General features: G+C 43.0%; 1 protein-coding gene across 1 annotated transcript in view; it reads left to right on the top strand.

Annotated features, from left to right (window-relative positions):
• The window catches only part of TEKT3 (tektin 3), an 84,945-nt gene that overhangs the window by 6,874 nt on the left and 61,539 nt on the right, over window positions 1-16,532 (top strand). The window contains exon 2 of the mRNA XM_060253144.1: window positions 14,822-14,905. Coding sequence (XP_060109127.1) covers window positions 14,822-14,905 — 84 coding nt within the window. The remainder of the gene's footprint in view (window positions 1-14,821; window positions 14,906-16,532) is intronic.

Genomic DNA, 16,532 nt, shown 5'->3' with positions numbered 1-16,532 from the left:
TTTCCCCACCTACATTAATAAACATTATTTCTGATTTCTTAATGTTTATTCCAAGTCCCGAACATAACTTAAAATCTTCTAAAATAACTAACAATTCTCGTATTGCCTGCAGTGGATTACTTATTGTCAACAAAATATCATCCGCAAAAAGGTTTAATTTCAATTCTTCCTTACCTATTTGAAATCCCTGAATTCTACCACTATTTCGTATCCTATCTGCTAGGGGTTCAATTGCTAATGCAAATAACAAAGGAGGTAATGGGCAACCTTGCTTTACTCCTCTCTGTATCGAAATTTCTCTAGAGTGCCCATCATTTATTCTAATTACTGCTTTACCCCCCCTATAGATTTCCCTTACAACATTTAAAAAGGGCCCATCAAAACCAAAGTTTTCCAATACCTGCATTAAATAATTGTGATTTACCGTATCAAACGCCTTATACACATCTAATTTTAACAAGGCCAAAGTTTTCTTATCCTTACAGAACAAAACATTCAATATATTTCTCAATGGATCTGCAATAAATCTACCTCTAACAAAACCATATTGATCTTCCTTAATCAAGTTTGGTAAATATTTTTCTAGTCTATTAGCTAGAATTTTTGTAAATATTTTATAGTCTTGATTCATCAGGCTAATTGGCCTATATGAATTTATTTCTAGGGGATCCTTCTGAGGCTTCAAAATTGGTAAAATTTCAGCTTTTTTCCATGAATCTGGTATTTTCCCCCCTTTTAAAATATAATTAAATAAACTTTGCATTTCTGGTATTATTAACTCTGCCATTTCTTTATAATATTCTGCCGTAAAACCATCCAAACCAGGGGATTTCCTGTTTTTTAACCTTTTTAATACCTCTATTATTTCCTGCCGGGTAATTTCTTTATTCAGGCTCTCTCTCTGTTCTATCGTTAATTTATTATCTAGCTGTTCCTCGAATCTTTGGTTTTCTCCCAAATTGAATAGTTGTTGATAAAATGTAGCAAATTCCTCTCTTATCCGAGCATTTTTAAAAAATTGTTTATCCCCATTTCCCTTAATACATCCAATTTTTTGTTTTTCCTTTTTCATCTTTAAATAATTCGCCATTCTTCTCATTGTATTTATATTAATTCTATGGTACTCATTCTTAACTAATATATCCTTTTTCCACATAGATAATGAATCCAAGTTCTCTAAATCTTTTTTAAGTTTTTTGAATAATTCATATGACTGCCTATTATAATTTCCCTGTAGGTCTTTCTGTATTCGTTTAATCTCATTTACTATCCTACTTCTTTCCTTATTATTTTCCTTTCTAATTCTAATTTCCTTAGCTATATAAGCTCCTCTTATAACTGCCTTAGCCGCATCCCAAACTACTCCTTCTGTGGCTGAATTCCTATTTTCTCTAAAATAGCATTCTATATCCCTTCTTAAGTCCATCCGATCTTTTCCTGTCAAGGGCAGATATGCCTTATATTTCCAAGTAAACTCTTTTCTCTCTTCACTTATTCTAAATTGCACCCTTAAAGGAGCGTGGTCCGAAATCCATAATGGCTCAGTTACTGCCTTCATCACCTCTAACTCATTTGATTCCTTTACTAAAATATAATCTATATATGAAAAAGTCTTAAATCTATTAGAGAAATATGTAGGTTGAGAATTGTTCCCTTCATATGTGAACACATCTTTCAATTTCCATTTCTTAAATTTCAAGGTTTTACTTTTCTTAAAATCATAATTCATATCCCCTGCCACTACCACATCCCCTTCATAAAAGTTCTGCAATTTCTGGAATACCTTATTTAAGAAGCTTACCTGACCCATATTTGGGGCATAGATAGATGCTATTGTAAACTTCCTACTATTCAACTTAAATTTCAAAAAAACATATCTTCCCTCTAAATCAGATATTTGATCCAGTACTTCTAACTTCAAGCTAGAATGTGTAAGTATCGCTACCCCTCTTGCCTTCCTAGTTCCTCTTGCTTCCACCCTTGTTTCCCATAGTGTAGAGTTTAGTAGGGGTTTTTTATCTTTTTTACCTTTATGGGTCTCCTGGAGACACACTATATCTATTCCCTGTTTTTTTAGCATATTTTTCAATCTATACCTTTTTAAATCTGAAGCCAACCCATTTATATTTAAAGATAATATTTTAATTGTCTCAACCATTTTCCTTTGTAAATTTCATACATATGTGCTCATTTCTATCCTCTCTTACTTTGATGGTCACTACCTTTCCCCTTCCCCCTCCCCGAAGAAGAACCCTCAAAGGGTGTACAGGTGGCATAACCTCCTGACCTCTTCGTTGCTAAGTTGGGGTCCACGTTCCTTTCCCTTCCTCCCTATCTAATTAATATAACTCATTTCAATATTTCTCTATAAGCCATCTTATTCCAAAAAAAAAAAAAAAATTTTTTTTAAAGTAAATTGAAAGCAATATTAAATTTCCTTGGAGGCTCTCATTACTAAGAGCCCCCAGTGTCTTTTCTCAAACGCTTTGGCTTGCTTTGCAGTGTCTGACTCGACTCTCCTTCTTCTTCACTGCTACTTGAAGTGTTCTCACAAGGTTCCTGTTGCTCGCCTTCTTGCTCCTCCACATTTCCTGGTTCTAACGGCCTCATGTTGATTCCCAATCTCTCCAACATTTTTCTTGCCTCTTCTGGATTTTTAGCTCGCAGCAGCTTGCCTTCTTTAAAAACCAAAATCACTGCCGGGTAGCCCCATGAAAATAATATTCCATTTTCAACAAGACTTTGCGTATAAGGTCTTAGTATTGCTCTTTGCTGGAGTGTCTCTGGAGAGAGGTCCTGTCTTACTATAACTTTATTATCATCAAACTGTAAATCCTTCTGAAGTTTCAAACATTTATAAATATTGTCCCTTATTTTCTCTCTTGCAAAAGCCATAATAACATCCCTTGGCTTTGCTCCCAGGCTTGGCTTGGGGCGGAGAGATCTGTGTACTCTTTCTATATCTTCCGTTTGTATCCTTAAATCATATCGCTCAAGCCATTCCAGTAGTTTTGATTCAAGGTCTTTCTGTGTAATTTCTTCAGGGATGCCTGATAAGCGAATGTTTCTTCTCCTTTGACGATCGCTTACAAACGCTAATTTGCTCGTTAGCTCTTTAATTTTGTCTTCATTAACTTGAGCTTTTTTGGCTGCCTTATCAGCCACCTTTTTTATGTTCTTAATTTCTATGGCCATCTGTCTCAGGTCTGTTTTAAGAGCTTTAATATCGCCCCTTACATTCTGTTCTGAAGAAGCAATGAGCTGTGTTAAATCCTTCAGCTCCTTTTTAGTCGCCATGTTCTCTTCTCGCTTTCTGGCCTCCTCCCAGGGAGCGGAGAGTAAAGAGATGATAAGAAATCACACTTCCAAAGACTCACTCTGATTGTTGCCCTCCAGGTCTTGCTTCCTTTCACAGATATTTCAAACTGTTTTCAGAAGTTTATCTCTCTTCTTCGATGGCTTAATAACAAATTTCTCCGGGAGTACGTTCTGGGAGCGTCTTAACCGATTTGACGCATGCGTGGTTCCCCCACACAATAGGTTTCATCATTTAAACGTGTGTGAGCTGAGTTAGTAATGATTAGAATTTGTTATGTATCTCTTCTAGCAAATGTCTACGGAGCATAAAGTTGCTGTATCTGGCTAAATTCCTACTTTTCCAAGTACCAATAACATACTGTATCTTCATTGTTACTCTAGAAGCAAGCCACTCCACCTCAGTTCTTTACACAGTGCCACTTCAGTGGGAATTAAAACAGTGATGTCCCTCACCACTTTGCCCTTGGGCTAAGAAGAAAACCATATCAGTCACTTGGGATTTATTTAATTTTTGATGTTTATATACATTCAGTAAGCCAGGTAAATCCTCCAGGTGACACAAGGAAGCAAAATTCAAGTCATTATCAGCACCTGATATAATATCCATAGCATCAGTAAGAATTAATGATGTATGTAAACATTAACAGCCGAGTAGGTAATTACTGCTCATTTATTACCTATAAAACCATTTACAGGGGGATTACCTTTCCTTGGAAAGAGGGATGAACCTTCAGTCTTAAGGGATCTATATCAGTCTAATTCAAAATGTAAGCTTTTGTATGCATGCATACTTCTTCAGAACGTGGAATGGGGTACAGTGAGCAGAACTTACATATAGCTGCTGGGTAGTGGTTAAGGTCTAGGTAAAACAAAAGGGCATGTAAATTAGGTGGACAAGAACATCACTAGGAAATACATCTTTTGTTTTACCTAGACTTGTAGCAAGAGCAATTAACAGGCAACTTTAATTACCTTTTATTGGTTTCCCATGCAAATACTATCCAGATCAAATGGTCTTTCAGTTTGTTTATTACACTATTTTGCCATTGGATCCCAACTTCATATCACTTTACATTTTTAACCACTACCCACCAGCTATATGTAAGTTCTGCTCACTGTACCCCATTCCCTCATCTGAAGAAATATGCATGCACATGAAAGCTTACATTCTGAATAAAACTTTGTTGGTCTTAAAGGTGCTACTGGACTCCTGCTTCAGACCAACATGGCTGCCCAGCTGGATATAGTCGCATTCAAAGATATAACAAATAAGACGCTTAGGGTTTGTAGAATCTTTCGGGATCAAGTGCCATGTTCTACTGGAGAAAGTTTTCTTTCCAGACGTTTCATTCTCAGCTGCGGAGAACATCCTCAGTGGCATTGCAGCCAGAGCAGGCGCTCAGACCTTCTTGGCTGCTGTGCATTGAGTGGGGGCAGGGCTGCTGGAGAGCTGCTATTTGTAGGCTGGAGGGGGTGTGATGAAAGGGCAATTGGTTTGTGGATGTGCCCATTGTTTGGTGGGGCTTCCTGGAAGGGTAGTGATAAGGAAACTGGCTGTTGAATGTGACCATTGTTCTGTGTTAATTGCTGGGAAGGTTGGAAGGGGTTTGAAGATAAAGAAGATGGTTGTTGACTGTGCTGATTGTTCTGTGGAATTTGCTGGTTGTTCTGAGACTTCCTGCAATTTATAGTCTGTAGGGTGTTTTGCAGAGCTGGGTACCAAGATTGGTGGATGAAAATGCCTTCTTCCTTTCTGTTAAAATTGTGCTGGTGTTTGTAAATCTCAATAGCTTCTCTGTTCAGGCGGGTATGATAATGTGAGACCGTAGAAAGGACTTCAGTTCTTTCAAAGTGGATGATGTGGTCTCCTTCTTGAAGTGCATGTTCAGCTACAGCTGATTTTTCTGGCTGAAACAAGCGACAGTGTCTCTTGTGTTCGGTGAGACGGGTGTTGATCCGGCTGCAATGCCACTGAGGATGTTCTCCGCAGCTGAGAACGAAACGTCTGGAAAGAAAACTTTCTCCAGTAGAACACGGCACTTGATCCCGAAAGATTCTACAAACCCTAATGATGTTACCAGGCGTGAAAACCTGAAATCTTTGATAAAATAAGATGCTCTCTCCCCCTCCCTCTCTCTCTCTCTCACACACACACACCCACTCACTTTTGAAGAGCAAAGACTCTAGATACATTTAGATTTTTAGGTTTTAAGGATGTTGCCCTAAGAGGGGAGACTTCTGGATGACACTGTGGAAATTTCACCTAATTTCTATAAATTATTATAAGGGTTGACATGACCAGCAGCTGGTAAGAGAGAATAAATGTTTTAAAATTGTTTTTAAAAGTTGTTTTCCTGGAGGTGATTCTGAGGGCAGGCAAATTAAAGTTGTCAACCTCCAGTCAGTGCCTGGAGATCTCTCAGAACTACAACTTATCTCCAGACAACAGAGATTAGTTCCCCTGGATAAAATGGCTGCTTTTGAGAGTAGACTTTATGGCATTATGCCTGCTGAAGTTTATCTCCTCTCCAAATCCTGCTGTCTTTTCTGTGCATTTCTTTCTGTGGTACTACTATTGGATCCTCCAGTTATAATACCAAACACCAAAGAGATTACACATTTGTTTTTTGTCAAAGGACTACATTAGTGCTTGTCCATTAGCAGGAATGAAAAGCAGAGCTCATTCAATCAAGATTTTAGGGGAGGACTTTTTAAAAAGACACACAGAATGGTGCAGGCATGTTGGCCACAGCTGTGTGATTCAGCACTTAGAATGTCACTGGCATTGTCCAGTAGGTGGCCCACATGACATTTACATAAACACATCCTACAAAACCCACATGCTCTGCATTAGATACATTTTCAAGTTTGCAATATAATTTAATTTCAATATGGGAAATGTGATATCTCTACAACAAGAAGCAACCCCTTGAAGAAAGATTCCTTACAACAAATTAGCAACACTTGCATATTTATTGAAAAGACAATACTCTGAAGAAGGTATCCACCCATAAAATTCCATGGAGTTTGTGGGGTTTGTGGAGGGTTCATGCTGGCTTTGAAGGCATTTAGAGCCTGACCAAAAGAGAGCTCTGAAAGATATTTAAATGCCATCAGAGCCCACCTCTTAGTTGGGCCAGCCAACTCAACTGAGCTCTCAGAATGAGCTCTAAAGGCTCTTATAAGCCTTCAAAGCCCACCTCTGGGTGGAGCCTGCTCATATAATGCCTATAAAAGCCTTCGGAGCTCACTCTTTGAGCTCATTCAGGCTGGTCCAACCCAGAAGTAAGTTCCAAATGCATTTAAATGCCTTCAAAGCTGATGGGCTGAACCAGATGAATCATAAACCAGTTCATCTAATGTGTCAAGCACAATGGTTTCATAAATATATAATGGCTGAAGTATTGTCAAATAAGGGCTCTGGGTACCATCCATTTCCAACCCCCCTTTTCTCACATCTCTGAAGCCATCTGGCAGAGGATGTTTATCTAGCGGAATTGACTTGCTTTGTTTTAGTGCCTACACTCCCCCCTAATATCCCAGGCCTCTACAGGCCTTATCTTGGTCACGGGTGGCGTTAGAAGGCTATTGCTTGGTAGAGGAAAATTATTGCTTTGCCCTTTGAACTCAAGATTCCAAACGTGTCTGTTTGTATCTATATAGCATGCTGTAACCCTGTTTCTTCAGTCTTCTCAAAGACAGTGTCTTATCTGCAACTTGGAGTTTAAATAAAGAAGTAACTTTGATTGAAAACAAAGGACTCTATCATTGAACTACCTGTGCTTGACATTTTGAGAAGACTCCCCTTTTGTGGGGTCTTAATCAGATTTGGAAACTTTTTAAGCCATGGCAGAAGTTCCAGATAATGGAGAAGCTCCCAAAGACCCAGGCACTCCGGCGGGCAAAGATCCGGATTCTGAAGCAAGACCCAGGCCTCCTCCATGGCACATCCTAGATGCCAAGAGGCAGGTCAGGAGAGGCTCCCCACTGTACATACAGCGGCTATTCATCATTCCAAAAGACTGGGGCCCACGTTGGTCAACTATACTGATGGATGCAAGGCCAGAGCGCCGGGAAGCGATTCTGGAACTTCCCCCTTTAAAAGCATGATCAGAAGAGGTGAATCTAGGAAACTTGGAAGCAAGCGGAGGGGATGGCCGAGAAGATTGAGATATGGACCCAATCCCCAAGGAAGAGGGAGAAGGCCAAGACCCTGACCCAAGGGACTTCTTCCAACTAATCACATTCTAGATGATGGAAATTGCTTAGGATCTGAAAGACGAGATGTGGGTGAACAACGACTTCATGATCTGTGAGATAAGAACATGGATTGACCAGGCACTACACATCCCCAGCCCCACCCGGAGGGCAGCCAGTGCCACAACAACCACCACAGCGTCCTCAGATGCCTCCGCCTCAGCTACCCCAGCCACAACAACCTCCTGCCCAGAGGGTGGATTACAGGAGGGGACAGGAGCTGGCCTTCACCTTCGATGGTGACCTGGAGGAAGTGGAGTACTTCACCATACAAGCTAATAGCTTTATGCATTACGGGGGTCACACCTTCCCAGACGAGTTTAGTAGAGTGAACTACCTAGGATCCAAGCTGGAAGGAGTGGCTAAAAGATGGTACGTGAGCCTCTATGAGACCCGCAGCCCAGAACTAGACATGGTGGCGGTGTTCCTGAGGGCCATACTGATACAGTACGAAGATCCGCTCCAAGAAACCAGAGCACTGACCGCCCTGCAAGACATGGAGCAAGGGTCCCAATCGATGAGAGAGTATGCAGCCGACTTCCGAGCCAACACCCTGAAAGTAAGAGGGTGGCACAAACAAATGAAAATTGAGCAGTTCCAGAGGTGCCTGAACATGAGCATACTGGATCGAGCCCTCCAACAAGCTCAACCCACTACCTTGGTGGAATGAATACAACTGGCCGGTGAGGTAGAAACCATAATGAAAAGAGTGGCTGTCCAGTGATAGCAGGATGGGGGGACGTGAGTCTCGGTCTGGGGCAAAGCCAGAAGTAAGAAAATCCATCACGGGGGCAAGGGGACATCAAACCCCTGGCCTCAGGAAATGCTTTTGGTGTGAAGACCCGAACCACCTGGCCGTAACTTGCCCAGAAAGGCCTCAAGGCCCCCCTTTACTCCGAAGCCCAGCGCCCCCAAAGCAAAGAAGCCGGAGGGATGACCACGGGAGCCAGCCAAAGGTAATGTCGCCATTCAAAGCCCTGGTGATGAAGGAATCATCATCACTGAACTGGGCAAGGAATCCTGGGGAGAAGAGCCAGCGGGAAACGAGAGCAACCTGCACTGAGCGGTGCCGAGCCGCAGGTCCTGGACCTAACAGCGCCACTATGAATGAAAAAAACAGGAACTTTATTTTTTATACCACTGACATTAATGAACCCTGGGCTGAAAAGATTCATACATGCCCGAACATTGCTAGATTCTGGGTGCACAAGAGACATCATCACCCCAAAACTGGTGGAGGCTCTGGGCCTTCAGAGTAGCCCCTTGCAACACCCCATTCAATTTGAACAGATGGATGGGACTATCATGAAAGGGAAGCGGTGCACTCATCAGACACAAGGGGTGCCCGTAGGGATAGTAGATCACTGGGATACCGAATTTTTTGTAATCGCCCCCTCCTCCTCCTTTGACATAGTATTAGGAGTGGGGTGGTTAGCCAAGCACAAACCAGACATTCGGTGGTGTGACCAAATCATCGACCCCATGTGTGACAATCACAAGTGGCAAAAGGCGTGGGGACCCGAACCCCCACCGATTAATGAAAAACTATGTCTCACCATAGAGGAAGTAAGATCGATCCCCAAGGAGTATCAAGACTTAAAAGCGGTGTTCAGCGAGAAGGAGGCTAATGAACTCCCCCCCCCACCCCCGAGATACTGATTGCGTGATAGAACTGACCCCGGGTCAAGAACTGCCCAAAGCCAAAATTTACTCCATGGGCTGGGCAGAGAAAGCGGATCTTAGGAAATTTTTGGATAAGAATCTAGAACAGGGGTTTATCTGCCCGGCCATGGCCCTGCACGCTGCCCCCGTATTGTTTCGCAAGAAAAAGGACGAGGGGCTCCAGCTCTGCACAGACTTTCATGGGATTAACGCTATCTCTTCATCGAAGGCATACCCCATATCCCTCATAAAAGACCTTTGAAACACTGTGGCAAGGGGGAAAATATTTACCAAACTGGATTTGAGGGACGCCTACTTTAGGGTCTACATAAAGGAGGGGGACAAGTGGAAAACAATGTTCAATACTCCTATGGGCCAATTTGAATACTTGGTGATGCCTTTTGGATTACAAGGAGCCCCAGGGGTGTTTCTGAACTTCATCAACGAAGTACTGAGAAAATTCTTGTCCCAAGAGGTGGTGGTATTGGATTTGATATTGGATTTATATTTCGCCCTCCACTCCAAAGAGTCTCAGAGCGGCTCACAATCTCCTTTACCTTCCTCCCCCACAACAGACACCCTGTGAGGTGGATGGGGCTGGAGCTGCCCTTTCAAGGACAACCTCTGCCAGAGCTATGGCTGACCCAAGGCCATTCTAGCAGGTGCAAGTGAAGAAGTGGGGAATCAAACCCAGTTCTCCCAGATAAGAGTCCTCATACTTAACCACTACACCAAACTGGCTCTCTGCTTAACCACTACACCAAACTGGTATACCTGGATGACATCATAATTTATTCCGAAGATCTTCCCTCTCACGTCAAACTAGTAAGGGAGGTTCTGGAGACACTATATGAGCATAAAATGTTTGCCAAACTATCAAAATGTGAGTTCCATCAAATAGAACTCAACTAGCTTGGATATTGAGTTTCAGGGAAAGGTTTAGCAATCTAGCTAAAATACAGGCAGTGCGGGATTGGGAGCCCCCAAAACTTATAAACAACTACAAACCTTCATCGGATTTGCAAACTTTTATAGGGGTTATTTTCAGGGGTTCTCCAATATCATGCTACCCTTAACTTACTTCCTGAAAACAAAGGGGAGGGGCCCAGAGGCAAAACATCCCGGAGCAAAACTCACGTGCACGAGCAAATGCCAAGAGGCTTTCAATCGCTTAAAAAGACTGTTTACTAGCAAACCAATATTAATTCACCCCGATAAGCAAAAAGACTTCGTGGTTCAATGCAACACCAGTGATGTTGCTGTGGGAGGAATTCTCATGGAATTAGATGACGAGGGAGCCCTGAGACCTTGCGCGTATATATTTAGAAGTTTCTCACCAGACCAACGAAACTGGTCGGTATGGGACAAAGAAGCCTTTGTAGTAAAATTTGCCCTAGAATCCTGGAGATCATGGTTAGAAGGGGTGAGGATCCCCTTCGAAATTTGGACAGATCACAAAAACATAGGGCCCCTAATAGGCCGGAGGAAGCTGACCAAAAAGCAGATCCGATGGGTGGGCTTCTTCTCCAAATTTGACTTCACATTAAAACACATCCCAGGAATGAAAAACTTCCTGGAATGAAAAACTTCCCAGGAATGAAAAACTTCTATCCCACCTACCCCAGCATAACAGCCAAAAGGAAGCAGTCATTGACTCTAATCTCTCCTTCTGATTTGGGAGGGGCAGTCATCACCTGTGTGCAAAAGCTCCGTCAAGGGACAGAGAATCAATGGGAGATCAAACTCAAACTAGAGGTAGAAAAGGAAGGGGATGCCAAGCCCCAGGGAGTCAAACAAGGGGAAGGGGGCTTCTGGTACAAAGACGGCAAACTGTGTGTCCCAGAGAACATGTGCCAGGAAGTGTTGCAGACTTGCCACGATAGTAAAACAGCCGGCAAAAACTTTGCAACTCATTAACAGACAATTTTGGTGGCTATTCATGAAACGGGACATTTCGGAATACGTGGCCTCCTGCCCAATCTGCCTAATGGCTAAAAGGAGGGGGGGAGCCACCAGGACTACTCCAACCGTTAGAATCCCCCAAAAGGCTGTGGTCGATGGTATCACTAGACTTCATCGTGGAATTACCCCCCTTGCAGGGGAAGACTGTAATCCTTGTAGTAGTGGACACCTTCTCAAAACAAGCGCATTTCATCCCCTGTTCCAAACTCCCCACAGCTAAAAAGCTAGCACATCTATTCTTTCAACAAGTGGTCCAGCAACACTCGTTCCCAGAGAAGGTGATTAGCAACAGGGGGGTTCAGTTTGTTGCCAACTTCTGGTGGGAGTTTTGCAAACTAGCGGGCATTGAACAAGGATTAAGCTCCGCATACCACCCACAGACAGACAGAAGGAACACACCAACACGGTGCTGGAACAATACTTGAGGTGTTTCATTAACCACCAACAATCAAATTGGTTGGAATTGTTCCCCTTCGCAGAGTACGGATATAATAGTGTGCACAACTCCACCAAGACCTCTCCTTTCTTGGTGGTAAATTGCTATGAAGGGAAACCCTTCCCCTTATTACCGGTGGGGAGGGTGCTGGACAGCCCCTCTTCATTTGAACAAGGGTGCGGCAGCTTGGGGAAAGCCTGGGGGAATATATAGGAAAACCTGGAAGCAGCTAAAGAGACTTACAAAAAACATTATGACAAGTCCCACTCCCTCACTTGGGACTTCAAAGTAGGAGATACAGTATTTTTATCAACAAAGAACTTACCAATCACTCAGACTTCAAAGAAAATGGCATATAAGTTTATTGGTCCCTTCCAGATCAAAAGGATTATAAATAAAGTGACTGTAGAATTGGAATTGCCTAAGATGTTTAGTAAGGTCCATCCTATTTTCCATTGCAGTTTACTCAAGAGAGACCCTGGGTCGACGCATTGGCACCCCCAGCAACCAACCCCGGACCTGATCCCAGTAGGGAACCAGAACCATCACGAAGTGGAAGAGATCCTTGATGCTAAAATAAAATGAGGGGTGCTGCAATTTCTAATCCACTGGAAACATTTCCCAAGATCACATGACGAATGGGCCTCTCATTACGATGTAGAGGCCCCAGTCCTGATCAAACAATTTTATGCTAAGTTCCCCAAAAAACCCTGGGGGAAGGCCTTAGGGGGGTAGTATGTCAAGCACCATGGTTTCATAGATATATAAACGGCTGAAGTATTGTCAAATAAGGGCTCTGGGTACCATCCATTTCCAACCCCTTCAGCCTCCACCTAGGAAAAGGACAGTCTTTTGCCGCAGTGGGGACCAAAGCAGGTTACATCATTTTCCTCTCCCCCTTTTGATCCACACAGCAGCCCTGTGAGGTAGGTTAAGCTGAAAGTATGTGGGTGGTCCAAAATCAACCAGTCAGCTTCCACAGTAGGAACCTAAGTCTGGCAGACCCTACTCTGAAGTACTGACTGCCATGTCACAGTGGCTGTCATAGGGGGGCTGCTGCTGAACAGAAGCAAGCAACCAGATCTAGTTAAGTCATGCCAGTCAGGTGGCATCAAGTTACCCAAAAGGTGCTGCCAGACCTAGTGTCAGACATTGTAACTTGACTGTTTAAATGTGCTTATTCGCCCATGCTCCCTTGCCCTAACTGACTCCATCTTGAAGTCAGAGCTTCCAGAATAAAAGGTTGCCTTTCAAACGCTTTTGGTAACAGCCACTAACTCCCTAGGGAATTTCTTGCATAGTACTAACAAATGTAGCAAGCCTTTGAAGATAACATGCCCCAAGGTGACCAGCAGGGTTCCTTCCTTGGGAAAGAGATAACGAAGTATGGGAACCAGCAATTGCCTCCCAAATGTGTGAGAATGGTCGTTTTCGCACTCACCTTCCGCAGGTGCGACCCCCCTCTTCACCGCGCAGGATCTGCGCGGATTTCGCACTAAACGCTGCGGAGCAGCCAGAAAAGCCGGAAGCTCCCATCGCAAAAGCCGCGCAAACGCCAAACTGCTTTTTGGCGGTTTCAGTTTGAGCGGCTTTTGCACCGGGAGCTTCCAGCTTTTCTGGCTGCTCCGCAGCGTTTAGTGCGAAATCCGCGCAGATCCTGCGCGGTGAAGAGGGGGGTCGCGCCGGCGGAAGGTGAGTGCGAAAACGACCAATGAGTTTATTGTTTAGCTTTTGATGTTAGAGGTTAAAATGATATGCTCCGCTGTCAAATGTATCAATCCCAACTTGCTTCTACCCCAGACCACTAGTTCTCAAATAAATGGATTTACTTTGGTACAAAGGATGGTCTGTTTACTTTGAAGTTCCAAGTCTGACACCTAGGGTAGAAAACCTCCCAGTGGAGGCTGAAGATCTGGTATCACAACTGAAATCTAGATAATAGATTTCTTTCCCTCTGGAGAAAATAGGTGCTTTGGAGGGTGCACTCTATGACATAATGTTCAGCTGGGGCCTTCCCCTCCCCAAAGTCTGGCTTCCATGGACTCCACCACAAAATCTCCAGGAATTTCCCAACCTGGAGCTGACAACCCTAATCAGGACTGGCCCCAATGGGCTCTCCCTCAAAAGCCAAAATAGGTCTGGAAAGGGCCTCCTTCCCCACGTTTTACTGACAGAACCAAGCTTGGTTGTAAGATTGCCAGGTCCAACTCAGAAAATACCTGGGGACTTTGGGGTGGAGCTGGGGGACTTTGGGAGTGGAGCCAGGAAACTTTCTCATTTCTCCCATAAAACCTAAATAAAAATACTTTGCAGTTCCCCTGAATACAGACTTAATTTCCCCGTACCCCAGAAGATGGCTGCATTTCTACCAAATGAAACTGAACACACACACAAAGCAGCCAAATTAAACACAATTAGCATACACTCTTATGATCTCACTGGAGCTTCTAAATATAACCATCTGCTGTATTTTAACTAACCTTTTCGGGCTAACAGGAAAACAAAAGCAGAGCAGTCTAAGCGTTGCAGTTTTCCTCCAAACAAACAGAGGGACTCTGTTGCTTCTTTTCCTTTTACACACTCATCAGGAAGACCCAGGAGCTCTCAGCCAATTGAGAGATGGCTTTCTGTGGCCATTTCCCTGCTCCCTCTGTCTGCCAATCAAGGGAAGGCTTTCTTTCTTCCCTCTCTGAAGCATCAGCCATCAGCCAGTGGAACACAACAAATCTTGATTGATGGTTTGATGGGTCAAAGGTTGATGCAGCACAGTCCCAACAAATCAGGGTACTCTGGCCACCAAGAGAGGGTTTCTGTTACATAAAGGATGTATAGGCCAAAATGTTGTCTTGTATGATACTTATTACATGCCCAAGTGAAAAGCTAGACTTGGATCCAGTGGAATGCATCTATGGGAAGAAGGATTTCCATCCAAGGAGTAAAACTTATTTATCTCCTCTCTTTTGCCCAAAAACACCCCTAAAAGAAATCCTTCTGTCCCCAGAAATGCTCCACTGTAACCAAGCCCTAGGTTCTAAAAGAAAGAACTTGAAAGTACTCTCTCTTTCTCTCTTATTTCCCAAGACTCTTAATACAGTGGAATAAGTGTCCAGTTTCATAATACAAGTTCCTTTATGTTCATAGCTCCAGAACATATTATTACACCTGTTTTAATATTTTTTCAAACAGGTAGCTGAGGAATGCCTGCTTCATCGTGAGAAAAGGATGGGCATTGATCTTGTTCATGATGATGTGGAGAAACAATTACTGACAGTGAGTTCTAGGGGCATTTCAAGAAGGAAAAGTGCTATTTTTTTCAGGACTTTCTAGCTAAATATTGTATGGCGACTTTCATTTAGAGTGTGATTGATGGTACTTCAGTTTTGCAGTGGGACTTGTCTAAAATGTTTAGAAAGGTGAGCTACTTCTGCCTTGTAGAGTAAGATGTACAAACTCTTCATGGTCTTCATCTACCTATGAGGCATGAGTAGGGGGTGGAGTGTGGCAAGTGAAGTTTGTGTTTCCTTCCCCAAAGTCAGGCAGGAAGACATCCTCTGGTGACTTATAGTAACATGGTTTGCATCTGAAAAATGAAACAGTCATATGCCGAGATATGATCTTCTGTAGGTTTTGGGGACACACAGCTTTCAGGGTATATGCCTGTAATGGCACCTTCTGCAGATCTCTCTGGGTTTTATCTGATATTATAAAGATGTATGCCTTAACAATAAGCCCCCATTCACAGTAGCCATCTTTGCTGGTTAGTATGGAACCTGGATTCCTGACTAGTGGGTTCACAGTAAGAATATAAGGGAATGTTAGAGAAGCCAGTCCAACAGTCTGTGTCACACAGTGGCCAAAACCCAGGTGTCATCATTGGTCAGAACTCCAGAAGCTGCCCCCCCACCCAGCACTACAGAGCATTACTGACTTAGACATAATGTTCCATCTATGCCTTGTGGCTAATAGCCTCTGATGTACCTCTGATGCATATCTTTATCCAGTCCCCTCTTGAAGATATCTATGCAGCTCCCACCACTTCCTATGGCAGTGAATTCCATGTGTTAATTACTCTTTGGAAAAGTACTTCCTTTTATCTCTAAGTCTACTGCTCATTAATTTAACTGAGTGTCATAAGTTCTTTCTGTACCTTCTCTATCCCATTTTCTCTACTTTCTCTATCCCATGCACTATTCTGTAAACCTCTATCACGTTACCCCTCAATCAATGTTTCTCCAGGCTAAAGAGCCTAACCTCTTTAACCTTTCTCCATTCTCTTTATCATTTTAGTTGCCCTTTCCTGCACCTTTTCCAATGTTATACTATCTTTTTTGAGGTGTGGTGACCAAAACTGTACACAATATTCCAAATGAGGCCAGCAGGGGCATTATAATACTGGCCGATTTGTTTTCAATCCCCTTCTTAATAATCCACATTTGCCTTTTTGATTGCAATTGCAAACTAAGTTGACATCTTCAGTGAGTTATCTACCTTGGCTTCAAGATCTCTCTCCTGGTCAGTTACTGTCAGTTCAAACCCTATCAATGTATATTTATAATTACGATTTTTGGCTCCAATATGCATTACTTTGCACTTGCCCATGTTGAACTTCATTTGCCACATTGACACCCACTTGTCCAGCCTTGAGAGATCCCTCTGGAGTGCCTCACAGTTCTCCCTGGTTCTCACTGCTCTGAAAACTTAGTCTCATCTGCAAACTTAGCCACTTCACTGCTTACTCCCAACTCCAAATGGTTAACAAAAAAGTTAAAAAGTACCCAACCATGTGGTACCCCACTAATAACTACTTTCTACTGTGAAAACTGCTCATTTCTACTCACTCTTTGGCTGATTCGACCCTCCGGTTTGATGAGTCTGTTTCCTTTTAATGAACCAGTTT

Source organism: Heteronotia binoei, chromosome 13, assembly GCF_032191835.1.
Source record: "Heteronotia binoei isolate CCM8104 ecotype False Entrance Well chromosome 13, APGP_CSIRO_Hbin_v1, whole genome shotgun sequence".
Taxonomy (NCBI): Eukaryota; Metazoa; Chordata; class Lepidosauria; order Squamata; family Gekkonidae; genus Heteronotia; species Heteronotia binoei.
This window is presented reverse-complemented; position numbering and strand designations above follow the sequence as displayed.